General features: G+C 32.2%; 1 protein-coding gene across 1 annotated transcript in view; it reads left to right on the plus strand.

The window, feature by feature from the left end:
* LOC113518991 (ankyrin repeat domain-containing protein 17) overlaps positions 1-24,461 on the plus strand; it is a 64,890-nt gene that overhangs the window by 381 nt on the left and 40,048 nt on the right. The window contains exons 2-6 of the mRNA XM_052898588.1: positions 697-738; positions 3,611-3,734; positions 17,404-17,569; positions 22,537-22,798; positions 23,611-23,832. Coding sequence (XP_052754548.1) covers positions 697-738; positions 3,611-3,734; positions 17,404-17,569; positions 22,537-22,798; positions 23,611-23,832 — 816 coding nt within the window. The remainder of the gene's footprint in view (positions 1-696; positions 739-3,610; positions 3,735-17,403; positions 17,570-22,536; positions 22,799-23,610; positions 23,833-24,461) is intronic.

Here is a 24,461-nt window from a genome sequence, read left to right on the forward strand (position 1 = left end):
TGTTTTCAACAGAGGCGGTGGCAGTGAGAGAATGTGATTATCTGTACCGCTCTAAATACTGCAAGGGACATCTTGTACATGTCTTGTTTGCTCGTACTATTTCTTTATAGATCAAATTAAGATGAAATTTAGCAATATTTGTTTAATATCGTGCGTAGCATGCCACGAGAGGCTAATCTATTATACATTCCCATTGAAGTACGTTGCTTGCCAAATATTCCGTAAAACGTCAGAAAGTCATAAGTACATACGTACTACTGAGTAATGCATGAAATTATTTATGCCAGCCGCCTCTAGACAGTATTTAATTGATTCTTTGTTATTTCACGATATTAACGGTCTAGATTCCCGTAAGGTTCTTTTCATTGTCTATTTGTGTTTTGGATAAAGTGAACTACGGAGGCCATGTTTCTTGGATCACGCATTTTTTCAATGTACATCGACGATTCATGCATCTATGCGACGTTGTTTTGATCTACATGTCTGTTTTATTTAATTTTGTGTACTGTCCGTATAAACGGCAAGTACACTCGAGTGTTTTGACGCGACAACGAGTGCAAACCCATCGACTAGTATTCGCGCAAAAATGATGGTTATTGGTGAATTACTAGGACCATTAAAAGCAACCGCTAGCCGTAAGGTCGTCCTTGCACCACATGCTCAGTATGTCTCATATATTTCTCATTGGTGTTATAGATTTTGCTGGCTTGTTTGTGCCTAAGTAGGCCAGACCTGTTGGTAAGTCGAAGATAACCTTACTGAGTGCGGAGGGCTTCACCAACACCAATTGCTGTTTGAGTGACTTACTGTTAACCTTCATAATGTGTGTGCTCTGGACGATTTCAAACCACTCATTTTCTTAATATTGAATGGTCCTTGTAATTCTAACCAAATACCCGATGCTACCCACTGACCAATGTGTCAATCAGTGTCCGCTTACTGTAACATACTAATCAATGTATACTTGCTTCTCAAGTTTGTCTTGACATATTATTATTTGAATAGATTCCAATACCTTTTAAGATAAACTATTTGTAATACAAAGTGTTATTGTAGAAATTGTTTACAGATTTAATTGTTTTACTGTAATTTTAACAAATAATAATTATATGATCAACAAATCATTAAATATATGCTAAAGACATTATTTTGCTAAGGCTTACAATATTTTTAAAATGCTGTTAGGTTGTTTTTTTTTTTCTAATTATGTACTTCTATTACTTTTATTTAATTCTATGATATGTATATCCTTACTAAGGTTCCTATTTTGTTTGCCTAACCAAACATGTGTTGGACTAAAACACTGCATGTGACCAATTGCTAGATACTGATTATTAACATGCAACAATTTATTATATTATAATGACCCACATACCATTAGTTGGTCTAGGAAATGTATTTCATTTCCTTGCAACTAATGGGTTTACTAACTTGAATATAAATTAATATATTATAATTAAAATAGTTTAATAATTATTAAAATCACTTTAATAATTTGTGAAGATATTGTGGCATAAAAAGTATATTTGAATAGAAATGTCTGCCATTTTTAAGATAACTAATTAAAAAAAATCAAAAACTTCTATTGGCCTTATTATATTGTATCAAATCCAATGACTAATGATATATGTACCTATGTGTATGTATAGTCTTTAGAATCCACTCTATGAATTTTTAAGATAATGGACACTTCAGAAGAATATATTTACTTTGTAGAATAAGTCTAATATATTAAGCTGTTTATCGCTGTAATTCTGTTTTACAGTAACTACCTTTTTACCTGCTATTTCACATAATTAGATTTCAGAAGTAGAAAAACTAATGAAACAAACTTCTTCTAGATGATGTATTAAGATAAAACATACACCAGATTTTAAGTTAAACCTTCAGGAACACAACTGTAAAAAAGGCATCCACTTTGATGCAGTTGTTTTTGCTAAATTTCTAAAATTTATTGTTTTGTCATCTATTGTTCTAATTAAAACCGTTCATATCAATTTTTCATTAATATCTCTCATGTACAAACATTGTCTAGATACAATTTTTCTGTACCTGTTTAAATATGAATACCTTCTGACTATAATGTATGTAAATAGACAAAGTTAGTTGTACTTACATAGTAACCCAGAACAACTACAGTTATATTAACAATAACAAATAATCTATTTTAAAATATCTGTAACTTATAAATAAAAATATCTTTTATTATTCTTTTTAGACAATACATATTTTTAAGCCATTAAAGTTATTACTTATTCATAAAAATAGAAGGAATTTAAGTTCCGTTTTACATTTGAATTTACCTCTATATCTATTTTATTGTGTATGTTGCATAATATCTTCACCTATTCTAATTAAGTATTTATATTTTTTTAGCAAACAGTAAAGTTTACTCTTATGTTGGACACATATTAATTTTCTCATAGTAGCTTTTTTTTATTTTATTGTGAAATATATCTTATTTATGAGAATATGTAGAGACCGCATGTACCAAATAAATGGTACCATCATTTTAATTATCCCATTTATTAGTGTAATCAATAATGCTAGCTGTTTACTTCTACTTTGCCCTGGAATTTTGGGAAAAACAACCTTTTATATTGATTTGCCTTGACCTTTAAGCTTGGTGATCTGACCATGATTATTCTATGCTTATTTGGAGTTTAATTGATTCCAAACTCTAAGGACTTGTATTGTTTTATTAGAGTTTTTATAGCAACCTTATTATCATAATATTACATTCTCATCCAAACAAGTATACAATAGTCACCTCTATTGCAACCCAGTAAAGTGCTTAAAAATTTGTTATAAATGAACCAGAAAGATGAATGAAGAATGTAAATGAATTTAAACTTGCCAAAAAGAACCCATAATTACAGTTGAAGTTTCGAACCCTAATTGATTTACGTTTTATCTTTGTCAGTCAGATATTCACTTTTGCAATTTGATATGTCAGCAATTTATATCAACAAGATGACTTTATGGATAGAAATTTGTAAATTAGATTATATAAAGTCACTTAAAGCATCCCTTTTGACTCTCATGATCATATATACATTACAATTTAACCAAAATCAATTTATATGAAATTTACATATTTTATTCTACACCATTTCTGGAAGGTTAAATATCTATGATTAACCATAACATTTATTGGTGCCTAAAGGTAGTAAACTCTACCGATTGTAAAAAGAGTTGTCAAATTCAGGTCATATATAGTAATAAGTAGTCTATTACTCTAAGGTTGTCTTGATTCAGCGATTGTATTCAGCGATAACATTGCCTCACTGTACTTATACAACTGTATCGTTACATTTATCAATTGTCTTGCTTATTCCCTATATTTGTATAATGCAAATAAATCATTTATTCATAAAATTTTGTTACATACTCATTAAAAAAAAACATAATTGAATTAAGAATCTAAGATATTTACATGGAATTCATTTATATACATACATTACACCTGATATTTTTATTGTTTTGCTTTGCGAGATTAAAAAAATTATACAATACAAGCTGTTCAGGAATTAAAATTTATCAGTTAAATTCTGAATATACTGTATATTTTAATAACATTTATTAATACATAATATTTGTACATTGGCAGGCGGAAATGGAGGAAGAAGGTGGTGGTGCAGAGTCATCCAAGTTCCTACTGTCTCACGATGACCCTGAGAGGGCCGTTGACCCTGAAATGCAGGCGAGACTTGAAGCCCTACTGGAAGCAGCCGGTTAGTCCATAATATGCATTTTTCATTTAGATTATTAAAGATAGAATTAAAAAATTTGAATTACAAGACTATTTATTATATTCATCAGTAAACTTAAATTTATGTGTAAATTTTATTATCACTTGTTTCTTATTATATTACAAATAAGTTTTAGAATTATTATAGTTTTCTAAAATGGATAGAATGTGTCAATTCCTAATATAGGTAAATTTAAGGGTACAAATTTAAATCACAGGCAGGTATAATGAGTAAATTCAATTCTATTCTCGGTACTGATTTCGTTCATTCATATTTAGCTATATCTAAAATTTTAAGTCCTTTTATCTTCCTTTTTTTACTTATCTAATAATTCCTTTATCTCTCTTCCTCTCTCTACACTTTTCTTTATCATCTTAGATATCGGGAAGTTAATAGAATAATCTTTATTTAAATAGACATGTTTACAAATACTTTAAGGTCATTTTTTTTTCATAGATATACCGGAATGTTCTTATCTGTGATAGAAATTAAAAAGTATGATATTTAAAACATTAACATCTATTTCATTTTTTAAATTAAATATCTATGAAATTTCCATAGTTTTTGAAAGAAAAAAAAAAGATATTTAAAATCACTTTACAACATTGTAATATAATAGAGAAATACTTGTTGTATATGGTACAAGTTAAATACGTACTCAACATTGACAACAAAGGTGATTGGAAATAAATTAACTTTGTATTATTTACTATACTTACTGGACTAGTACCTACTGTCACTTCGGTATGAAATTCAAATTTTAATTTAATTTGAAAGGACTATTACAAATACATTTTCTACTCGATATCGCAATATATTCCTTTTTTAGGATTAACATTATAATTCATGGCAATTGGAAATAAAAAGAATGAGGTAGTAAACGAAACTGAAGCTGTTTTTACAATGACAGATTACAATTTTAAATTTGACATTCGTAATTGTCAACTGATATTACATTGATGTTTAATTGATATGGATTTAATGGATCTTTTGATTCGATTTAATTATAATTAAACAAAATGAGCATATAATCGATATTTCTTAGTTATAACATAGCAGAGATAAGTTACAAAGTCTGAATTATAAAATTTCCACAGTAGTGGTAAATAGTATAAAACCACCTCCACGATTTTATTTATTTTTACCAGTGTTAAAGGTTATTAACCTTATTTATTTATTCTATTAGCCTTAAATTGTTGTAATATCTTCAGGCATTTTATGTAACTTTAAAAACAAATTACAAATATTGTAAAAACAGCAACAATAAAAAGTACCTATGCAGTGACATGAAAGATAATTTATGCGACCGAACCATAAAATAACGGTAACGAATACTTTGAAATTACACCCTTATACTACATGGTTACAGGGTATTTTAATGGGGTGATATTGGAATGGTAGCGCCGCTCGCGCTATCGGTATACACAGGCGGGGCACCAGTGAAGGATGATAGGTGAGGATGAAGCAGGTCAGTTAGCCCATTGTGACGAATTCAACAAGAATTGTTCACGATGGTTTCCAGGGGGAACCACGTGGAGGTCGACCTGATAGAGTGTATTGCTAGCAATGGGTTCATTAGACCCCATTACTAACAACCCTTTCCCCCCGGTGACAGGATATTAGGTGTTACCACTAAACTACCTGGTGACAGGGTTTAACTTTTACTCGGAAGTAACGTTGGATTAGCTCATTCATTAATTGTTCCGTGTTTATTAATACAAAAATTGTTTAATACTGACTTGTTACTTGAAGCAATATTAATCTGGCTTTACCCTATATCTATTAATAAGAGAATAAAATATGGGGCTTCTATCTTTGACATATTGCGGCTGTAGAGGGCGTGGCCTTCGAAATTATTTGGCAATCAGGTAACTGGTTCCCGTTAGATTTGGTCGTCTGAGTACTTATGATCAAAAGCGCTCTATATCTAACTTATTGTCTCAGGAGACCGTCCGTTACGAGAACAACGATAATACGTTCCTACACTTTTGTTTCGCACATTACTCGTGTTTGATTACAGATTTATGTGATATATAATAACAACACGATTTTATTATGATATAAACATTCTTTAATAATGGTAATATCGATATTGCTAAACTAATAAATTTCACTCTTTATATTATAAAACATTTACATAAATAGAAGTTTCATAGATATCAAATTTAAATATTTGAATTTAGAATTCTTTGGAGAAAACAATGTTTTACATCGTGACAAAATTGATATAGGATCAAAAATTATATTAAATTATATCCTATTAATATAGGATTGTAAAAAGATGTCCAAAATTGGCTCAGAATTTGTGAATAATATAAAACTGTATATAATATAAAATATATAGACAAAAAAAAAATACAGAAATTGAGTATCTCCTCCTTTTTGAGTATAAATTTAAAATATTGAAGCATTTTAAAATAAGTTGTATTACATAGATGTGTTTAGGTTGTTATAAATTTATATAAAAATCAAATTGATCCAAAAGAACCGATAGTAAACTGAGCCTCCGAGAGAGCGTGCGGTATGAGAGTCACCACCACGAGCACGTGTTTGACAAACCTTACTGAATGTGTACAGCAGCGTCCTTTAAATTACATAAATTGTTGGATTCCACGAATTTGTTATAGGTTAAGTTTTTATTAAGTTTCATTTAAACAAATAAGTTCTATTTGTTGTATAAAAACCTAACCAAGTTGCCGAAATGATCACAGCAACACTCACTAAATGAAATTAGCAACAAATGGAAACATTGACTCTATATTTTTTTATATTTAAAATTATATTGGCAGTCTGTTTTACAGTCTGGTCGCTCGTTTGTTTATATCGTCATTATGTTTCATTGAAAGACACCACTCATTCCATTCTGTCTACAAATTAATACGAACAGTTGAAATCGAATTCATGCCATGGACTTTTTAACACAAATGCATTTACAAACGTTGTCTATGTAAAAAAAATCGATAACTTGAACACGATAGCTCGATTGGCAGAATGACGCGTAACCACTAGCTGCTGGAAAAACGTATTTGAATAACTATTTTTTTAATGAAAAAAGTACTTGAAAATCTGCATTGAAATTTCAATTGTTATGATAAATTTATGAGTGTTTATACATATATGAAATAATATCAGTTGCCTTATTCTGAAATTAGAATACTAGAGATGGGTAAATATTTTACTGAGGCCCAAAACAAATTGAAAATTTTTCTTTTATACCACGAAGATGGCAAATACAGCCCATCTGATGGTAAATGATCACAACCTATGGACGCCTGCAACACTAGGGGTGTCACGTGCGCGTTGCGTTGCGTTCTTAATATTAGAGAACGGAATAACATTTTGTTTCCAACAGATTTCAATAAGAAGGCGGTTCTCATTTTTTTTGTATGTTTTTTTTTATATTTGTTACCTCATGACTCCGTTAGTTCTAAACCGATTTGAAAAATTGTTTTTTTTTTTTAATGAATAAACTTATAGATTGGTCCCATAGAAATTTTATCAAAATCGGTTTAGTAGGTTAGTTTTTAAATCAAAATAACAGGTTCTGACACAATTTAGGTTTTTTTTTTTGTATCTTTATTATATTACAATTTGAATTACTTTATCTAAGTAATCGCACAAGAAAGTCTTATAATCAATGTTAGTTTGTAAGAACTAATCAATCTCAATTTTTGGCCAGTTTTTATATTGTTAATGAACGACCACTCAAATAATTCCACCACTTATTATTTCACTGACAGCTTGATGACGTCAATATAAGGACTACTGTGATATTGAAATCGAATTAAAACAATATATTCTCAGGCATATTAAACTATTAATATACATAATTACATAAAAGAATAATTAATGTCTACAGTTTTTAAAGTTTTTTTTTTTTTTTTAATAAAAAAGGTAATGGATCCGTATCCTTCGCACTCTCTGTTCGTTTGCGCTGTTAGGTTCCAGTGAAGGATGATGAGTGAGGATGAAGTCGTATCAGTTGACCCAGAGTATTGTAAGTCTGGGCAGATACTACCGACTTATTCCTACTATAGCGCGCAATCCGTGCGTTGTTGTTTTGGTCTGAAGGGTAAAGGTCGTCATACGTTTCACACCGCTCCGACACACCAAGCGAATTGACATTTAAATTTAGACTTTATTAGTCGTGTTACGTATAATACATTTTACAATGACATGATTACCCAACGGTTCGATGGTAGGCAGTATCGGCAAGCGAGCCATTGGCTTATGTGTCTTGTTATTGTAAAACGTGTTATACTACACATAACTCAAAGATCAAATTAAAATGTCAACTTGCACGCTTTGTTGGAGGGTTTCTGTAAGAATGAGTAACGTGCATTAGATAGCCAGTCTAATCTCTAACACCAGTGGTACAGGAGTAGTAATCCATAAGAGATGCTATGTTTTCTACCATTTCCCGTAACACTGAAACAGTTTATGGGGATTCCATATTCAAACGAGGTAGACTCTTTGAAATATTAATTTTACACTAACTCACAAGCAATAGCTAATAAGAACGAGTATAAATACATACACTATATACGTACAATATATATTGGCTTTTATTTTTAAGGTCCAAAACAATCGAGTTCTAATACAGGTCGAGGTTAGATCCGTTAGGTCGATACCTCGAGTCTACGACACGTTTCCATTACAATCATGATACTGCAACTTTAATTTCTAACTAATATTACATTTATTTTTGTTTTGTATTTACATAATTGATCCATAACGAAAGCTATACTTATATATATTTTTTTTTATTATACTACCTTAATAAAGCATGAAGTTGAAAATTCTTTGCAGTGTTTTTAATGAGATAAATATAACATTTTATATTAAATTAAGGGCCCGCTCGAGCGTCGCACGGGAAGATAGGAAGAAAAGATAAATTAGTAAATTTTTTTAATAAAATACAGCCCATGTTTCTTGTTGATAATGTAGCTTTTTCTAGATGAAAGAATGTTGAAAATCGATTAAATATTCTTTGAGTGGTAGATTGTTCTTAAATAGAAATTGCTGATGTCAAACCTTGTGATATTAGATCTTCACATATCCTTCGTCATAATCACACAAATAACTCGAACTCGTACTATATCAATTTTATAAACGAATATATTTTGCAATGAAATGTTTTGTCTGTTCATTTATCATTACATCAGTAGTTAATTAGTTATTGACGCTTTATTGATAGTAAATATTCATAGGTATTATGTTATTGTATCTATATTATATGCTCAGTATATCAATACGTCTAACGTTTTATTTTTATCGTATTATTTACAATTCATCACTTATCTCTCTTTCTTATACCCTCATTATTTCTTATTCTTTTTTATTACCCTCATACCCGGGCTTGCTTCTCTTTTACGCATAACAACTTTCATAAATACCATCTATCTTTCAATGTCCTCTCTTATAAATTGTTTATTTATTATAACATAAACTACACTGATGAAGTCGCAAACGAAAAATATATTTAAATATAAAAAAATACCTAAATATATATTAATATGAAAATATATTCGCATATTTAAATATTTGTTATAAATTAATCTAACAAACTAATTTCGAACAATTGAAATACTCGTACTTACTCCAGCGCTTCTAAACAAACGGCATTCCTCTCGGTGCAGGCTGCTCTCACACTGCGCCGGACGTTATCTCAACTCGGAGTCTCCGACATTCACGCATTCCTTCACGTATTAGACGGACGTTCACACAGAACGATTTAACAGCACGCCGAAATTTGACTACGCATTATTATTCAATTTTTAGTGCATTTCTGTATTTACAATGTGGATTTCTATTGAAATGTTAAGTTGTTATTATAAATCTGTCGCAACAAACGGCAACAACCTCAATATTTACAACTAACTTCCGTAATAGACGTAACTGCATCAGTCTCACAGTAATTTTTTCCCAATTTCTTTTTTTTTGTGGTATAAAATCTCACGTTATGTTTTTAGTTTCTAAATATGTATTTTTTATTATTCTCATTAAATTTGACGTTTGTGCTGTGTATTGTAACCAAAGAAATACAAATCCAAGATTGATAATCCCATACAAATGTTGCACTAAAAATTGTCTCTTAATTGAAACAATAAATACTCATCATAGGATAAAGCATGGAGTCGAATTTTAACCATAGAAACTACATGTACTTTTTTTTTATATTTCGACACGTTTGTCCACAATCTTCACTGAAAAGTCGGAAATGAGTGTAAAATTTGCTTAAATGCGCGCTATTTTCACAGTTGTTTTGTAGTCTGTGTATCTGGTTTTTTTTTTATAATGCCAATGCATGAACTGTCTGATTAAAACGGAGTTGTAATTCATACTCTCGTCGGTGTTGTCGACTTGAATGAGGCACGATTGTGACATTCGCCCAACTAAATGTAGCCTGACTGCCTGACATCGTGGCCTATTTCAGGGATGTCTGTTGTCCATAAGTAGGCTAGGGCTAGTGAAGTGAGCGGAAAAGCACCAGCGAACTAACCCATTTGGATGATTGTGTCGCGTCAGTGATTTATTGGAGTAGTTTAAATATTTAATGTGCGTAGACATGTTCGTACGCTCTGCTACAAAATATGTTCCTATGTAAACAATTGCATTTTTAAGTGTCAATATATTTTTTTTACATAGTTTACGTCACTGTAGTTACAGCTTTACTTTTGTATCTAATGTTTAAAAGGGACCTCTGTAAATGCTTTTTGAATTTATTCAATTTTAGTTTTATGCTGTAAAAAATAATATTGGTGTGTCATCTATTAGTCGTATTAAAACCCCTCATATTTTATTTTTCTTAAATATCTTCCATGTACAGACATCGTCTAGATACAATTTTATTATATTTATAACATAAGATAAAGAATACACTCTTGTATAAGTTAAAAGAATCTAAAGACAATTTTTATTTTTAGAAAAAAAAAAGAAAAATCGGATTTCTGTATTTATAAGTTAAACAAAATTACGTTTAATGAAGGTTGATAATTATATATTTAACATAAAAATATAATGAACTGAAAATGTATTAATTCTTAAGAGCATTTTTGCTGATATTTTTAAACATGATGTATTATGTATATGATGATAATAAGGAAGTATCTAACTTATTAATTAATTATTGCACATTCTTCCTTCTCTTGGAAAACCTATAAATGTAATAATAAACAAGTTTTCATTGGAATTTCTTTATAGTCATAAAAGCCATCGGTACAAATGTTTCTTAAATATTCTCTACGTACAGTCACCGGTCAGTTTCGTTTTTATTCGAATAGATTATGTTTATTGCATCTGATTACATGATCACATGTCTGCCGGTCGCTATCCCGTTGTTTTTGTGACGTAACATTATCTGTAAATGGACATTACCGCGCTCTAGGTTTGTATATAATATATATATATATATATATATATATATATATATATATATATATATATATATATATATATATATATATATATATATATATATATATATATATATATATATATATATATAAGGATATATATAAAAATATTAGATACAGGACTAATATTATAAATGTCAGTGTCCTCTTAGGACGCCTAGGACGCAAAGGAATAAGTGGTCTTCTATACCAGGACCACATACCAAATAACTCAGTATATAGATATCGGATAATATCCATCCGTACACTCACTGTCACGACAGTCACTGTTTATATTTCTGAATAATATAAAACAATTGCTCAGAATTTTTGTTCCATTTCGGCTTGTCCCGGCTTCGAATGGGTAGACATTTTTACAACATTTTAAAAAGTGGTTACTGTGACATAACGATAATAGTTGGACATATAGTATCGCGAAGTCTTTTATAATTATTGATATTTTCTGCAATATTGTAGACCATACTTTTGTTCTATCACCAATAGTTTCCGCAACGCACGCGACGAAAGATATTTTATAGCATTTTTTTACACCTCGAGTTACGTTACTAAAGTTTTAGTAAGGATACCTAATCTTTTCTAGCAATAAATATAGCCTATGTTATTTAGGGTGAATGTCGCTTTCTAATGGTGAAAGAATTTTTGAAATCGCCAAAGTAGTTTTTGAGTTTATTCATTACAAACATACACACAAAAATACAAATCTTACCTCTTTATAATATTATAATATTAGTGTAGATATTCTATGTTATAGAGGTGTTAAGTTAATTTTAACCACAGACGGAAATTGTTTATTTATCACAACAAGTCTCTTACAGGTAAAAACAATGACCTTTTTTATATATATATCCTGTCATTTCACATGTCATATAAATTGCTATCTTCTTTCACATAGTCTCTGGATGGATCTTTTATTCAAGTTCGTATATCGTAATATCCCATAATGTACCCATTAACGTGTGTCACGATCGCCGTTCACGATCTTAATTGGTAAATCGATCAATTTAGTAAATAACGCATAAAGTATCGCGTACACAATTGTACTCGTGTATCTTATTAAACTAGCTGTATTCCGTGGTTTCGCTCGCATGAATCAGTAAGTAGATGAAGTTACTAAGTTGATAAGTTAGTTTGTGACCTGCCCGTGTACTAAATTTTATTTAAATCTTTTCAATAATTTTTTTGAGAAAGAATAACAAACATTCGTCGATTCTTACAAACTTTTACGTTTATAATATTAAAAACATAATAGGATTTGTCAAGCTTCTTCAAAAGGCCTTCGTAAATGATTCTTTTTCATCATACATTCGCACCAATTGCCTGATCCTCAAACCAGAATATCCTGTGTTATGAGCAGCCAGGCAATGAGCATTTGGGGCTACAACTCGGCATGTTCAAACCCGAACAAATTCAGAAAAGTTGTTTTTTATCATTTGTCAAATGATTGTCGCTTTGTCGCGAACAAAATTCTTTGAAACGTTGGCTACTAACACACAGCACATAGTTATATCTCATTCTTACTAATATTATAAATGTGAAAGGCAGTTTGTTTTGTTTGTTACCTTATAGCGCCATAACGGTTAAACCAATCGCTATGAAATTTGGTAAACATGTACTATATATATAGATTTATTTATACATGCTACTTTTTATCATAGTTAGTAAACATATTATAATGTTGAAAAATATTGAATGTGCTTTGCACGCTTAAATAACTTATAGTTGTAATAAAAAACCGCTTATAAATGAAAATGCACTTTAATGTAAGACGCCATGACAGAGAGAAAAGTCATGTTACATTTTCAATGTTGCCAACCTTAGGCACAAATATTTTTTAATATACTACACATATGATGGTCACGCGGACCAAATGACAATTAATAGCTAGTCATTAATGAGTCTAATACTTAATATAGATCTCATGTTCCTGCTATTATAGAAATACAACCGAATTGATAACCTCTTTTTTTTTTTTTCAGTTAAAAATTTAAAAATAATGTCGCTAATCAACTATAGCTAGATTCGCTGGAAAATTCAGAACACTCGCGCGTATAAAATGTCTATTCTGTGTGAACCAGACTGTCCGTCTAGAGTGCAGGTATAAAAGATTGATCAATAAAATCTTTTAACGACTATAATAGAGCCATCCACTGAAAACGCTCCACAAAAGAGTTGTATTGACGAAAAATATCCATAAAATGTGGCAAAGATGCCAGAAGTATTCAATACTAACTATACATCACGGCTTCGAGTGTGTGCATATTACCTACCCCTGTACCGAGGGGGGGAGGGATTGTTAACAATATGCACTACCAGTCCTAGCAATATACGCAATCAGGTCGACCTCCACGTGGTCCCTACTGGAAACTATCGTGCTGAATTGCAGGTGTATTCATCATGGTGGGCTAACTGATCTATCTTTTCATGCTAACCTATCATCCGTCATTAGTGCCTCGCTAGCGTATATCGTTAGCGCAGGCGGGGTAACTATTACATTATCATCCATTAAAAAAAAGACCCTGTACTGAATTAAATTTAAATTCGTTCTATAGTTCTTCTGTGAAAGAGTAACAGATGTCCATCCTTCGATATAAACTTTTGCATTTATAATATTACCTAATAATGTGAACAAATATGCACTAATGTCCTTGAATAGACATATTATTATTCACAAAGTACAACATTGTGATTATTGCTCACCACATGTTTTACAAGCAACTAGTCCGTCTGTTTATTTTGTATAATTTATCTATAAAACATATTTGTATTTTGGGCGACATACGTTTATTTTAATGGATGATAGATGAGAATGAAGAGGCAAATCAGTTAGCCCATCATGACGAATACAACGAGTATTAATCACGATGGTTTCCAGGGGAAACTGTTTGGAGGTCGACCTGACAGGGCTTGCTAGCAATGGGTTCATTAATCCCCATTATTAACAATCTCTTTCCCCCCGCCACATACGTTTAGCATTTGGTCTCTAAAGTAGATACGTTGGTTATTCGTCAATACATTTTCATCCCCAGGATGTCATAAAGGTTAAAGGGACAAAGCGCAAGAAAAAAAAAACACCCGAAGTTAAATTTAGAATAAAGTTGACTGGCCATTGTTATAGTAGAGTAAAATCTATTATACTCTGTTATAATGGCAGATAGCAAACAACTTTACGACTATTATAAATGCAATAGTTTATAAGAATGGATAGATGTTTGTTACTTTTTAACGCAAAAACTACTGAAAGGATTTGAATGAAACTTTGGACACGAATAGATTCTATCTTAACTTCAATCGTAGAATGTTTTTCACACGAACGAAGCTGTAGAATAATCCACAAAATAGCACCTTCCATTGTAACAAAATTAGTATATGGCTATGGCCAACATGAAAATGAATTTTGTCGATTTCAAAAAGAATAATCAAAATCGATCCTGAATTAACGATGTATCACATAAAAGAGTATTTTTTGATGTCACTTAACAAACAAATAAACAAACTAATTTATACATTAGTAAGGATTCATGATGGTAAACGAATTATCTCCATTGGCGACTAAGTAAGCGTCCCAAATATGAATACGCCCTGATTGACTCACTACAATGGGGTCTACTAACAATTCTATTTTTAAATAACACTTATTTCACGAAGGGTGGCCTGCGGGCCGCAGAGCGTGCCGTGATGATAGTACCCACATGGTTAACACTCGTTAAGGAATAAAAGTGAAACTGCACACACATCGCACCGAGATAGATATTGAACTGTTTATGCGTGCATAGACTTGACGTCGCCTTTCTCAGCATAAATTCTGTGGCTCGTTTTACATTTTATATTGGCTTGTTTCTTAGTAAATATTATTCCAAGAATGCATGTTTATGTTCCATTTAATAAACTGATGAATATGGCAATGAATGAAAAGAATTGGAATTTTCCGTGAAAGAAAATTGTAAGATTGACACGTTTTTAATTTTTGTTTTATACAACTTAGAATGGCAAACAAGCTGACGGCCCACCTGATGGAAAGTGGTACCCGTCGCCTATAGACCTAAGCAGTACCATGGGCATAACAGAGTATACTGTTTTGCCCATGATACCCCCCATGCGTTGCCATTCCTGAGGACTCAGATGTTGTTCTTCTGTACCCTGTAAATTCACGCCATATCCCATCCTTCAAACCGAAACACAGCCATGCAAACACAACTGCTTCACGGTAAAAACACGAATAGGACAGAGGTACCCAAGCAATCGACTTTTGTACAGTCTTCCTCTGGTAAATTTAAAATTGCGAATCTCGAAAGGTCGAAAACGAAATAACGAATCAAAAAGTTTTATCATTTTCTACTACGAACTTCATTAGATTCGATCGATAAAAGAAATATGTCTACTTTTATTATGAATTATAGACAAAAATTCTGCATATTCTGTAAAAATTTTAGAAAATCGGACGACACAATAAAAAGTTTCATACAAAAATTGTCCCTCCCTTACCTCACCCCATATAAGTTTTTCGTAAGAAAAAGTAGCTTATGACCATCTCCTGAACCACATATATCTCTGTGGAGTTTAAACAAGATTGACACGTTTTTAAATTTTAAAATAATAACGCGCAATTTTTTAAACAATGCCGATTGCGAACCTAACTACCTACGACGAGTAACGAATCAGAAAGTTTGGTCATTTCGTATTACGAACTTCATTAGATTCGGTCGTTCGTTAGCGACTTTCCATTCGGTCGGGCCGTATTACATTCGAAGTTTAATGTGTCATAAGATCTCCAAAATATTTAATTGGACCAATAATATTTTTAACTTACTTAAAAAAAGTAGAAAGGTATCATTTTTTTTTATGTTTGTTACCTCAACTGTCATTGGTATATATAGTTGTATTTTTTTTTTCATGTGGCTGTATTTTTCTGTAAAATTTGTGGAGAAAATAAATAAATTCCTTAAAATTGGTAACTCATTTGGAAAATTCTTTTTTTCATCTGAATAGATATACTTTTTGTTTAATTCTATTGAAATTTTATCAACTTCCGTTTAGTTTTTAAATCAATATAATTGATTTTGCCACGATTGAAGTCGGTTTTTTTGTGGAACTTGTTCCAATCTTAAATTATAAATTACACATAGTAATGTCGTTCATAGAGTTCCATCGAATTTGTTTGTATACGAACATTCGACATACATACGAGTAGGTAGTAGAGTACTACTAGAGTAGTAATACTAGAGTAGTACGTTGGCTCACAGTACAATAAGACCTTACTATAATCTTACCTTTCCTACCACCTAGCCACCAAAATCGCGGTAAAGCTCGCCCGTTCGTCAAGCCTTAAGTGCCTTATGCACTTTGCGCAATATTTTCTGCAGATCCTAAAGCTGTACAATTTATTAATTTCACGGTCTCTTAGAATAGATTTGTTTACATACTGTTACCTGCGGCTTCGCTCTCATTAATATTAATTTTGTTCAGCAATTCTGGTTGTTAGTATAAGTAGAGATTAAATAATTACAAAAAGAAACCCACTCACACTTTTATGGAGGGTTGAAAAAAGAAATATGTACCATATACTTTAATTATGTAACACATGAACGTCGTAATGAAAAGTTTCATACAAAATTATCCATCCCTTACCCCCACCCTGTATAAGTTTTTTGTTAAAAAAAGCAGCATATAACCGTCTCCTGGACCACATCTATATCTATACCAAAATTCATTATAATCGATTCAGAAGTTTAAGCGTGAAAGCGTAACAAAAAAACAAACTCACTTTCGCAATTATATTAGTTTGGATAAAATAGGTATTAAAATAAGAGGACAAACATATTGTATGTGTTATTTGGATGGATACTATTTCTTTCTTAATATAAACAATAATAATTAGAAAATTCATGGGAAATATTAAATCATTAGCATAAAGTACATTCGGTGGGCCGTCAATATTTGCTTTGACATGTTGTATTTTTATTTTGAGATGATAATGGAATGGTAAACCTGCCTGCGTTATCGGTATACACTGGCGGGGCACCAGTGAGGGATGATAGGTGAGGATGAAGCAGGCCAGTTAGCTTATTGTAACGAATCTATAAGAATTAATCGCGATGATTTCCAAGGAGAATCGCGTAAAGATTATATTACTAGCAATGGGGCAGCTAGTCCCCGTTATTGACGATCTCTCTCCCCCTTCCATTTTGTATTTGAAAATTGCACCTTAACACAATTGACCGTGTGTATATTGTCAGCAGGCATCGGCAAGCTATCCGGGGAGGGCAAGCACCTAGCCGATCCCGAGGTGCTCCGGCGGCTGACGTCGTCCGTGTCTAACGCCCTCGACGAAGCCGCTGCGGCGCTCACGCGTATGCGCAGTGAGCAACCGCCCGCGCACCATAGGCACCACCATCAGGACAAGCCGTGAGTATTCCTCTCTTACAATTTTTTTTCACTATGATATATGAGATACATTGTTTTAATACACAAATATATAGTGACAATTTTACTTATAAAATATAATAATGCTAAGTACGACATATTAATGTAGAACAATAGAGTATTTAATCACTGATTTAGATCGAAAATAACTATATACCTAGTCATAATTTTCATTAAATTTAACAATTTAACAACAACAACAAATACGACATCATATTCTTTAAGAAAAGAGCATTTTCCTTTATAAAAGGCCGGCAGCATACCTGCAATGCCCTTGGTGTTGTGGGTGATCATGAGCGGCGGTAATCACTTACCATCAGGTGAGCCGCATGCTCGTTTGCCCCCTGTGTTGTTAAAAAAAAGTTTCTTAAAGTAAAGTAAATGATTCTAATTTGATTTTTTTTTAACTTTCCTTAAAAAGACGCTGTCATGAAATTAAGAAAGGCTAAAAAATTTGGATTTTCTTTTTTTTTTATACAACTTTATAATGATAAATATTTATGATAATAAACGTCGGCCTGTATAATAAATATTTTAAAATGTAATAATATATTTCCTTTTTACCCACGCCGCTAGTACGTAAACTATCTATCTACCTCTTTGGGTCAAAAGTCCAGTAGGAGGAACATATAGTATTTTATATATTACTAGTTTGCGAGGGTACTAAAGCAAGTCAAAATTGTTGAAAATTTAAACAAGCATACAGAACAACAATCGCCTATATTTTATTCTGAATTGCGGAGGCACACTGTACATATCCTGAATAGTGAATGTGAACCTTTGCTAGACAGAGAAAGCATCATTATACGTTTCGGACAAAAATCGCAATCGAGTATTGTGAACACCGGCTTATCTTACTGTTGCATCATCAACGTCAAAGCGAACGCTTGTAAAAGTGCATATAATGCACTGTACGTGTCCTGTATAATATCGTATACTGAAATGTTTCAATTCTTAGTAGCTAAATATAGTGATGGTCGAACGTGAATAATTCATTCGAATGAATTTTGGTATTCAAATGTTCTAGTCGAGTGTTGAATGAAAACATTCGAATGTATGTAATTATGTATACTTTGTCGTTTCATCGTTCGAGTCTTGAATGATCATTCATTCGATTCGGAAAATACGCAATGCAATTGAATACATTTTTTATATCGAGTGACAGTTCCATATTTAATTAGATTGAAAAACGATAACAGACTTGCTACCTGCCAGTATATTGTAAGAATATAGGAAAATTTGTAAATATGTATTTTTTTAACTTCAGAGTTTTATTTTTATTTTTACTTTTATAATAGATAGATAGAGATATACTCTTTATTGTTTCCTCCAAAAGATTACAATAGTAAACTTATTATAAATATAAATAATTACAAGAAATAATCACAATGAGAAAACAATGGGCGACCTTAAGAGCGATCTCTTCCAGGTAACCTTTGGATGGAGAGGAGTAATTATAAACAATTTGTTGAGAGGCAAATAATATTGATAGGAAGTGTGATATTTGCGCACACAACAAAATCAATAATTGAGATTGTGTTCCACAAAAAGAGCTGATTTGTATTGTGCCAACACCAGTTATTTTGATTCAAAAACTAAACTACTGAATCGAATTTGATAAAATTTCTTTAAGATCAATCTGTAAGTATATCTTTTCAGATAAGAAGACTATTCCAAATCGGTTTACAACTAACTGACGAAGTAAGTTGGTAACAAACAATAAAAAAATACAACCTAATATAGATCCTTTTGAAGAGATCATTTTGAAGTCAGATGAAAGTGTTTATTCTGGCAAAAACTGCGGTAATATGGAGGCACCAACAGATTACACAATCCCGATACTTTGTACCGTGCTAGTGATTCCAAATCCATAATTATGAGATTCGAAAAACAACTAGAAGTAAACATAATGGATGCAATGTTACCGTCAGAGAATATTTGTGAATAACGATGCTTATATGACGCACGGTTTGCTCTATAAATTCAAGTTTGGCTATTTGATCTGAATAATACATTTACGTATATACTAGCCGTACCCCGCTGGATTGCCCGTTTAAATTACTATAAGACCATTTGTTCACCAAAATTAGTTTTTTTTTTTAATGGATGATAATGAAATGATTAACCCCGCCCGCGCTATCGGTATACACTGGCTTGGCACAAGTGAAGGAGGATAGGTAGAGATAAAGTCAGGTCTGTTGGCCCATCGCAACGAATTTGATGATAATCACGATTGTTTCCAGAGAGAACCGCGTAGAGGTCGACCTGACAGGATATTTTTTTTTAACAGGATATATTGCTAGCAGTGGGGATTAACGTTCCCACTACTAATGAGGCATCTCCCCCCATCCTACCCCAAATTCTTTTGAGTCTCTTGTAGGATAAAAAATTAATATTAGTATTACTTTGTGAATGGATAAAATTTATTTTGTAAATAGTTTTGTTGGAACAAAATTATTTCACTCACATATATGTATTTTTTTTACATTTGTTGCGTCACGTCAAATGCCATAGTCGGTCAATAAGGTGAAATACAGAGCAATAAGGTGAAAATAAACAGTGAAACTAATTTGTTTGCTTCTGATTGTAGTTGCAATATTTTGCATTTCACAATTTGTTGAAAAACTAAGCATTTATCATTTAAATGTAATAGATCATCCAAAGCACGAGAATATCCGATTTCTTTTTACGTTGTCTTGCCAAAAATTTTTATTAAAAATGTTGCTAAATTCGTATATTTTTTCGATGCAGTCGTCTAATGGCTTCTGGTTTCAAATAACCAAAAACTGCTTCCAATGTTACATTTACAATTATTATTAGGTATCTAGTAAGATAAACAAACGAAATTATTCAGACATGTTGATCACCGGTTACTGTTTTAGTTAATTCACGTTATGATACGCGTCTTTAGCACATTTTGCAGAGCGCTTTTGATTCTTACTTGGCAGGGGGTAAATTTTAAAGTAATACAAAAATTGGTACTGATTGTAATCAAACCTATGACCGTGACTTTTAGATGTACTCAACTTTTAATAATATTAAACAAATTAAACAAAATTAATAATGTTGCTTAACGCAAGTAATAAACTCTTAGATTGCAAGGTCAGTAAGTATTGTCCGGTATCTGCTAAACATTGAAAATTATTATTGTAATCAACTTATTGCAATCGTGGTGGCACTAATATTATTTATTCCATAAAAAACTGAATTTTAGCAACTAATAAGTTAGATAAAGTTTTATCGATGTTTTATTATCTTTTTGGGGTACCTCAAAAGTTGAGTGCTATAACGGCATAATTTATGACTTCTTGATATTTGGATAAGGTGAAATTAGTTTCAGCCACATTAATAGTTCAACTGTGAAGTTAGTATGGGAAGCTTAAGAGTGTTTTTATCTATTTTTATTTTTATGCAACTTAAAATAGCAAACAAGCTAACAGCCGACCTGATGGAAAGTGGTAGCTGTCGCCTATAGACATGAGCAATACCATAGACATAACAGTAGTAATACTGTTTTCTCCATGATACCCCCCATGCGTTGCCATTCCTGAGGACTCAGGTGTTATTCCTCTGTGCCCTGTAAATTCATTGCCATATCCCACCCTTCAAACCGAAACACAGCCATGAAAACACAACTGCTTCATGGTAGAAACACGAATGAGAGAAAGGTACCCAAGCAAACTATTTTTGTTCAAAGTTTCCTTTTGCTAAAAGTGTAGTGTTCATCTTTTGACACCGCTTTTTGGAGGAAAATGTTCAAATTCAAGTTATTAATAGTAGATGTAGTCCTAAAATTAAATCCTTTAAAAGCATGCCGATAATTCCAATTTTATCATGTATATTAATTAAATACATCGGAAATAGAACCTAATTTCTATCTCTGTGCCATATATGAGTACCGCGTATTTTTAGTACATAATATTTAATATTATTATCGTAAATGATTTTTTTTATTGTATTAGTACGAATTGTTCACTTTATAGCGTACATTTTGATAGACATTAACTTATAATTTTCATGTTTTTAAAACCTTATTAAAATGTCGTTATTCGTTATCATTTTTATTGGATTTTAATTGTAAAAACTAATCGTTCTTACAGAAATTATGTAAGTTTTAGTTTGACCCAAAATAAAATATATGCGTTGTTTATGTACTGTTTATTTTATAGTTAATATGGTTTAAAAAAATATTACGTAACATTTTATTTCGGATTTAAATCTACTTATATATGTATATGTTTATTGATACTCTATTAATTAATTATGTATGTGAATATTTTAATGTAAAATTTTACAAATTTATAAGTAATGTTTTTTTTTAATGGATGATAATGTAATGGTAACTCCGCCTGCGCTGGCGGGGCATCAGGGATGGATGATAGGTGAGAATAAAAAGACAGATCAATGGCTCTATTGTGAAGAATAAAGCTGAAATTTAGCACGATAGTTTCTAGGAGGGACCACGCGGAGGTCTACCTAACAGGGTTCATTGCTAGCAATAACACTAGTAGTCTGCATTACAAACAATCTCAATTATTACAAGCTGGATTGGGGAAGGGAAGTGATGGTCTCTACAATAATTGGCTTTTTGATAGTTTTGTTAGATCTTGTCACTGCGAACACGGCGTTACTCTTCGAACTTATTGTTTTCATGAATGACCAACGACACATTTACAATCGATCGTTTCCTGCCATATTATCATTTAGTGATTCAGTGAAACGATGTTTACATGTCACCTCTATGTGATGAATATCCGAGATTGAGTCGTTGCGCATCGTAAGTCTCTCTTACAGACTGTGGTCGAGTCGCCGACGACTCCCCGTCGATTAGATCGAGCTGCGGTGCGCGACTGTGATTTTTGAAGCTTTGATCTTATCTGATTACGAGTTGATTTTTTTTTAAATTAAATTTTGTCGTGTTTTTCTTATTATTATTATTTTGTTTGTAGCACACAATGCGGCTCTACAGCAACGGGCACGACGCCTACAGTTGCATCGTCGGTGGGTGCAGACGGTGCGCCGTCTTTAGCGGAGGCATGTTCAGACGGCGACGTGGGCACAGTACGAAAACTCCTCACAGAGGGACGCTCCGTCCACGAGACGACGGAGGAGGGGGAGTCGTTACTGTCGCTGGCCTGCTCCGCGGGATATTACGAACTGGCACAGGTGCTGCTAGCAATGCATGCGAGCGTCGAAGATCGTGGCATAAAGGTGAATACCTTATACAGTACTTGTAAGGGTTTGCTTTCTATAATATTATACCATATAATGTGAATTATAGGATATATGCAAATTACATCTCGTGCACACATGTGTCCGTGAGTCGCATATTTACACATAAAATACTCTTATGATGTTATATAATTGTGTGTGTGTCTAAATTTTTATCCTATTTTTAAAATACTACTAGTCTTGTCATATTATCATGTATAATTTATATTTTTTTCTTATGAACAAGAGTGTATTAAATGAATGATACTATTAGGTGAAAAGTTTGTTTAGTGTATGTGTAAATAAATAAATAATTAATTATATAAAAATAAATAAAAAAGACATGGACGTTTTGCATGTAAGTCTATACCATATAAAAGATGAGAACAATCGTTAATTTTTCAATTTAAAAGAACACGACAAAACAAGTTGACAATTAAGTAATAAGTTAAAATGGATTAAAAAGAAAAGAAGGAAATATTTTTTATTCAAGTAAACTTAAATAGTTGTAATAATTTTTGTAATAGTATTTTTTTTATTTACAACTCATTTAAAATGCAATTTCAACTGAGAAGAATAAATAGGCAAGACACTTAGCTGTTGTTTTAATCAAAGTTGAATTTATAAGAGGTTTTAATTATTAAGATTAAGAAGTTTAGTGTTAAATGAAGGCGGTATAGAAACATGGCACAAGATCTCAGACATGCTCACTCGAATAGCATTTGTAATAAATGAAACATATAAAATTTTAAGAAAAATATACTATTATTGTTGACAATACTTAATTCTCTCTTTTCATACGATGTGATTAGGGCGACTGCACACCCCTGATGGAGGCGGCGAGCGCGGGCCACGTGGACATCGTGCGACTGCTGATCGCGCATGGCGCGGACGTGAACGCGGTGTCGGGCTCCGGCAACACGCCACTCATGTACGCCTGCGCCGGCGGACACGAGGAGTGCGTGCGCGCGTTGCTCGAGAACAGCGCCAACGTCGAGGACCATAACGAGAACGGGCACACGCCGCTGATGGAGGTAACATGCTCAATAACGGTCCGTCTTCACGACACGCGCCATGCGGGGTCGGCAAAGAGAATCGAGAATTCGAGCCTGGGTACATTTTTTATGGTGCTCGTGACAACAAACTTACTAGCTTTTAATGACATTTCTAAGGCACCAATTCTGACAATCTTTTTATTTCCTCAAATGCCGTCAGTTTTTTAGCCAAATCACCAACAAACCACTTGATAGATTTTAATGAATGCTCCGTTGTAGATTAGTGTTATTTATTTATTTATTCATTAGTACAAATATGTGTACATGGCGGACTTAATGCTAAAAGCATTCTCTCCCAGTCAACCATAGGGAAGTGTCAGAATACTCAATTAGTGTTAATTGTGAAACCGTTTAAGGCTACAATATGATAGTAATCATATAGAAATTGTTAGATCTCACTCGCTGTTTTACTAATTTACTGTTTCATTAATCAAATCTCGACACGGTATAAACCACGTGTTGATTTTCCATACACACATACACACACACACTGACAGTTATGACGTATAATACTAGAGAGATAGATTAAGGATAGTACGATCACAGATTAATACAATATTATATATGACAAGAACATTAACCGTTAGTAGGATTTTTTTACTTTGTCT

The sequence above is a fragment of the Galleria mellonella genome, unplaced genomic scaffold (genome assembly GCF_026898425.1).
Source record: "Galleria mellonella isolate WM207_F2 unplaced genomic scaffold, CSIRO_AGI_GalMel_v1 utg44, whole genome shotgun sequence".
In the NCBI taxonomy this organism is placed as follows: domain Eukaryota; kingdom Metazoa; phylum Arthropoda; class Insecta; order Lepidoptera; family Pyralidae; genus Galleria; species Galleria mellonella.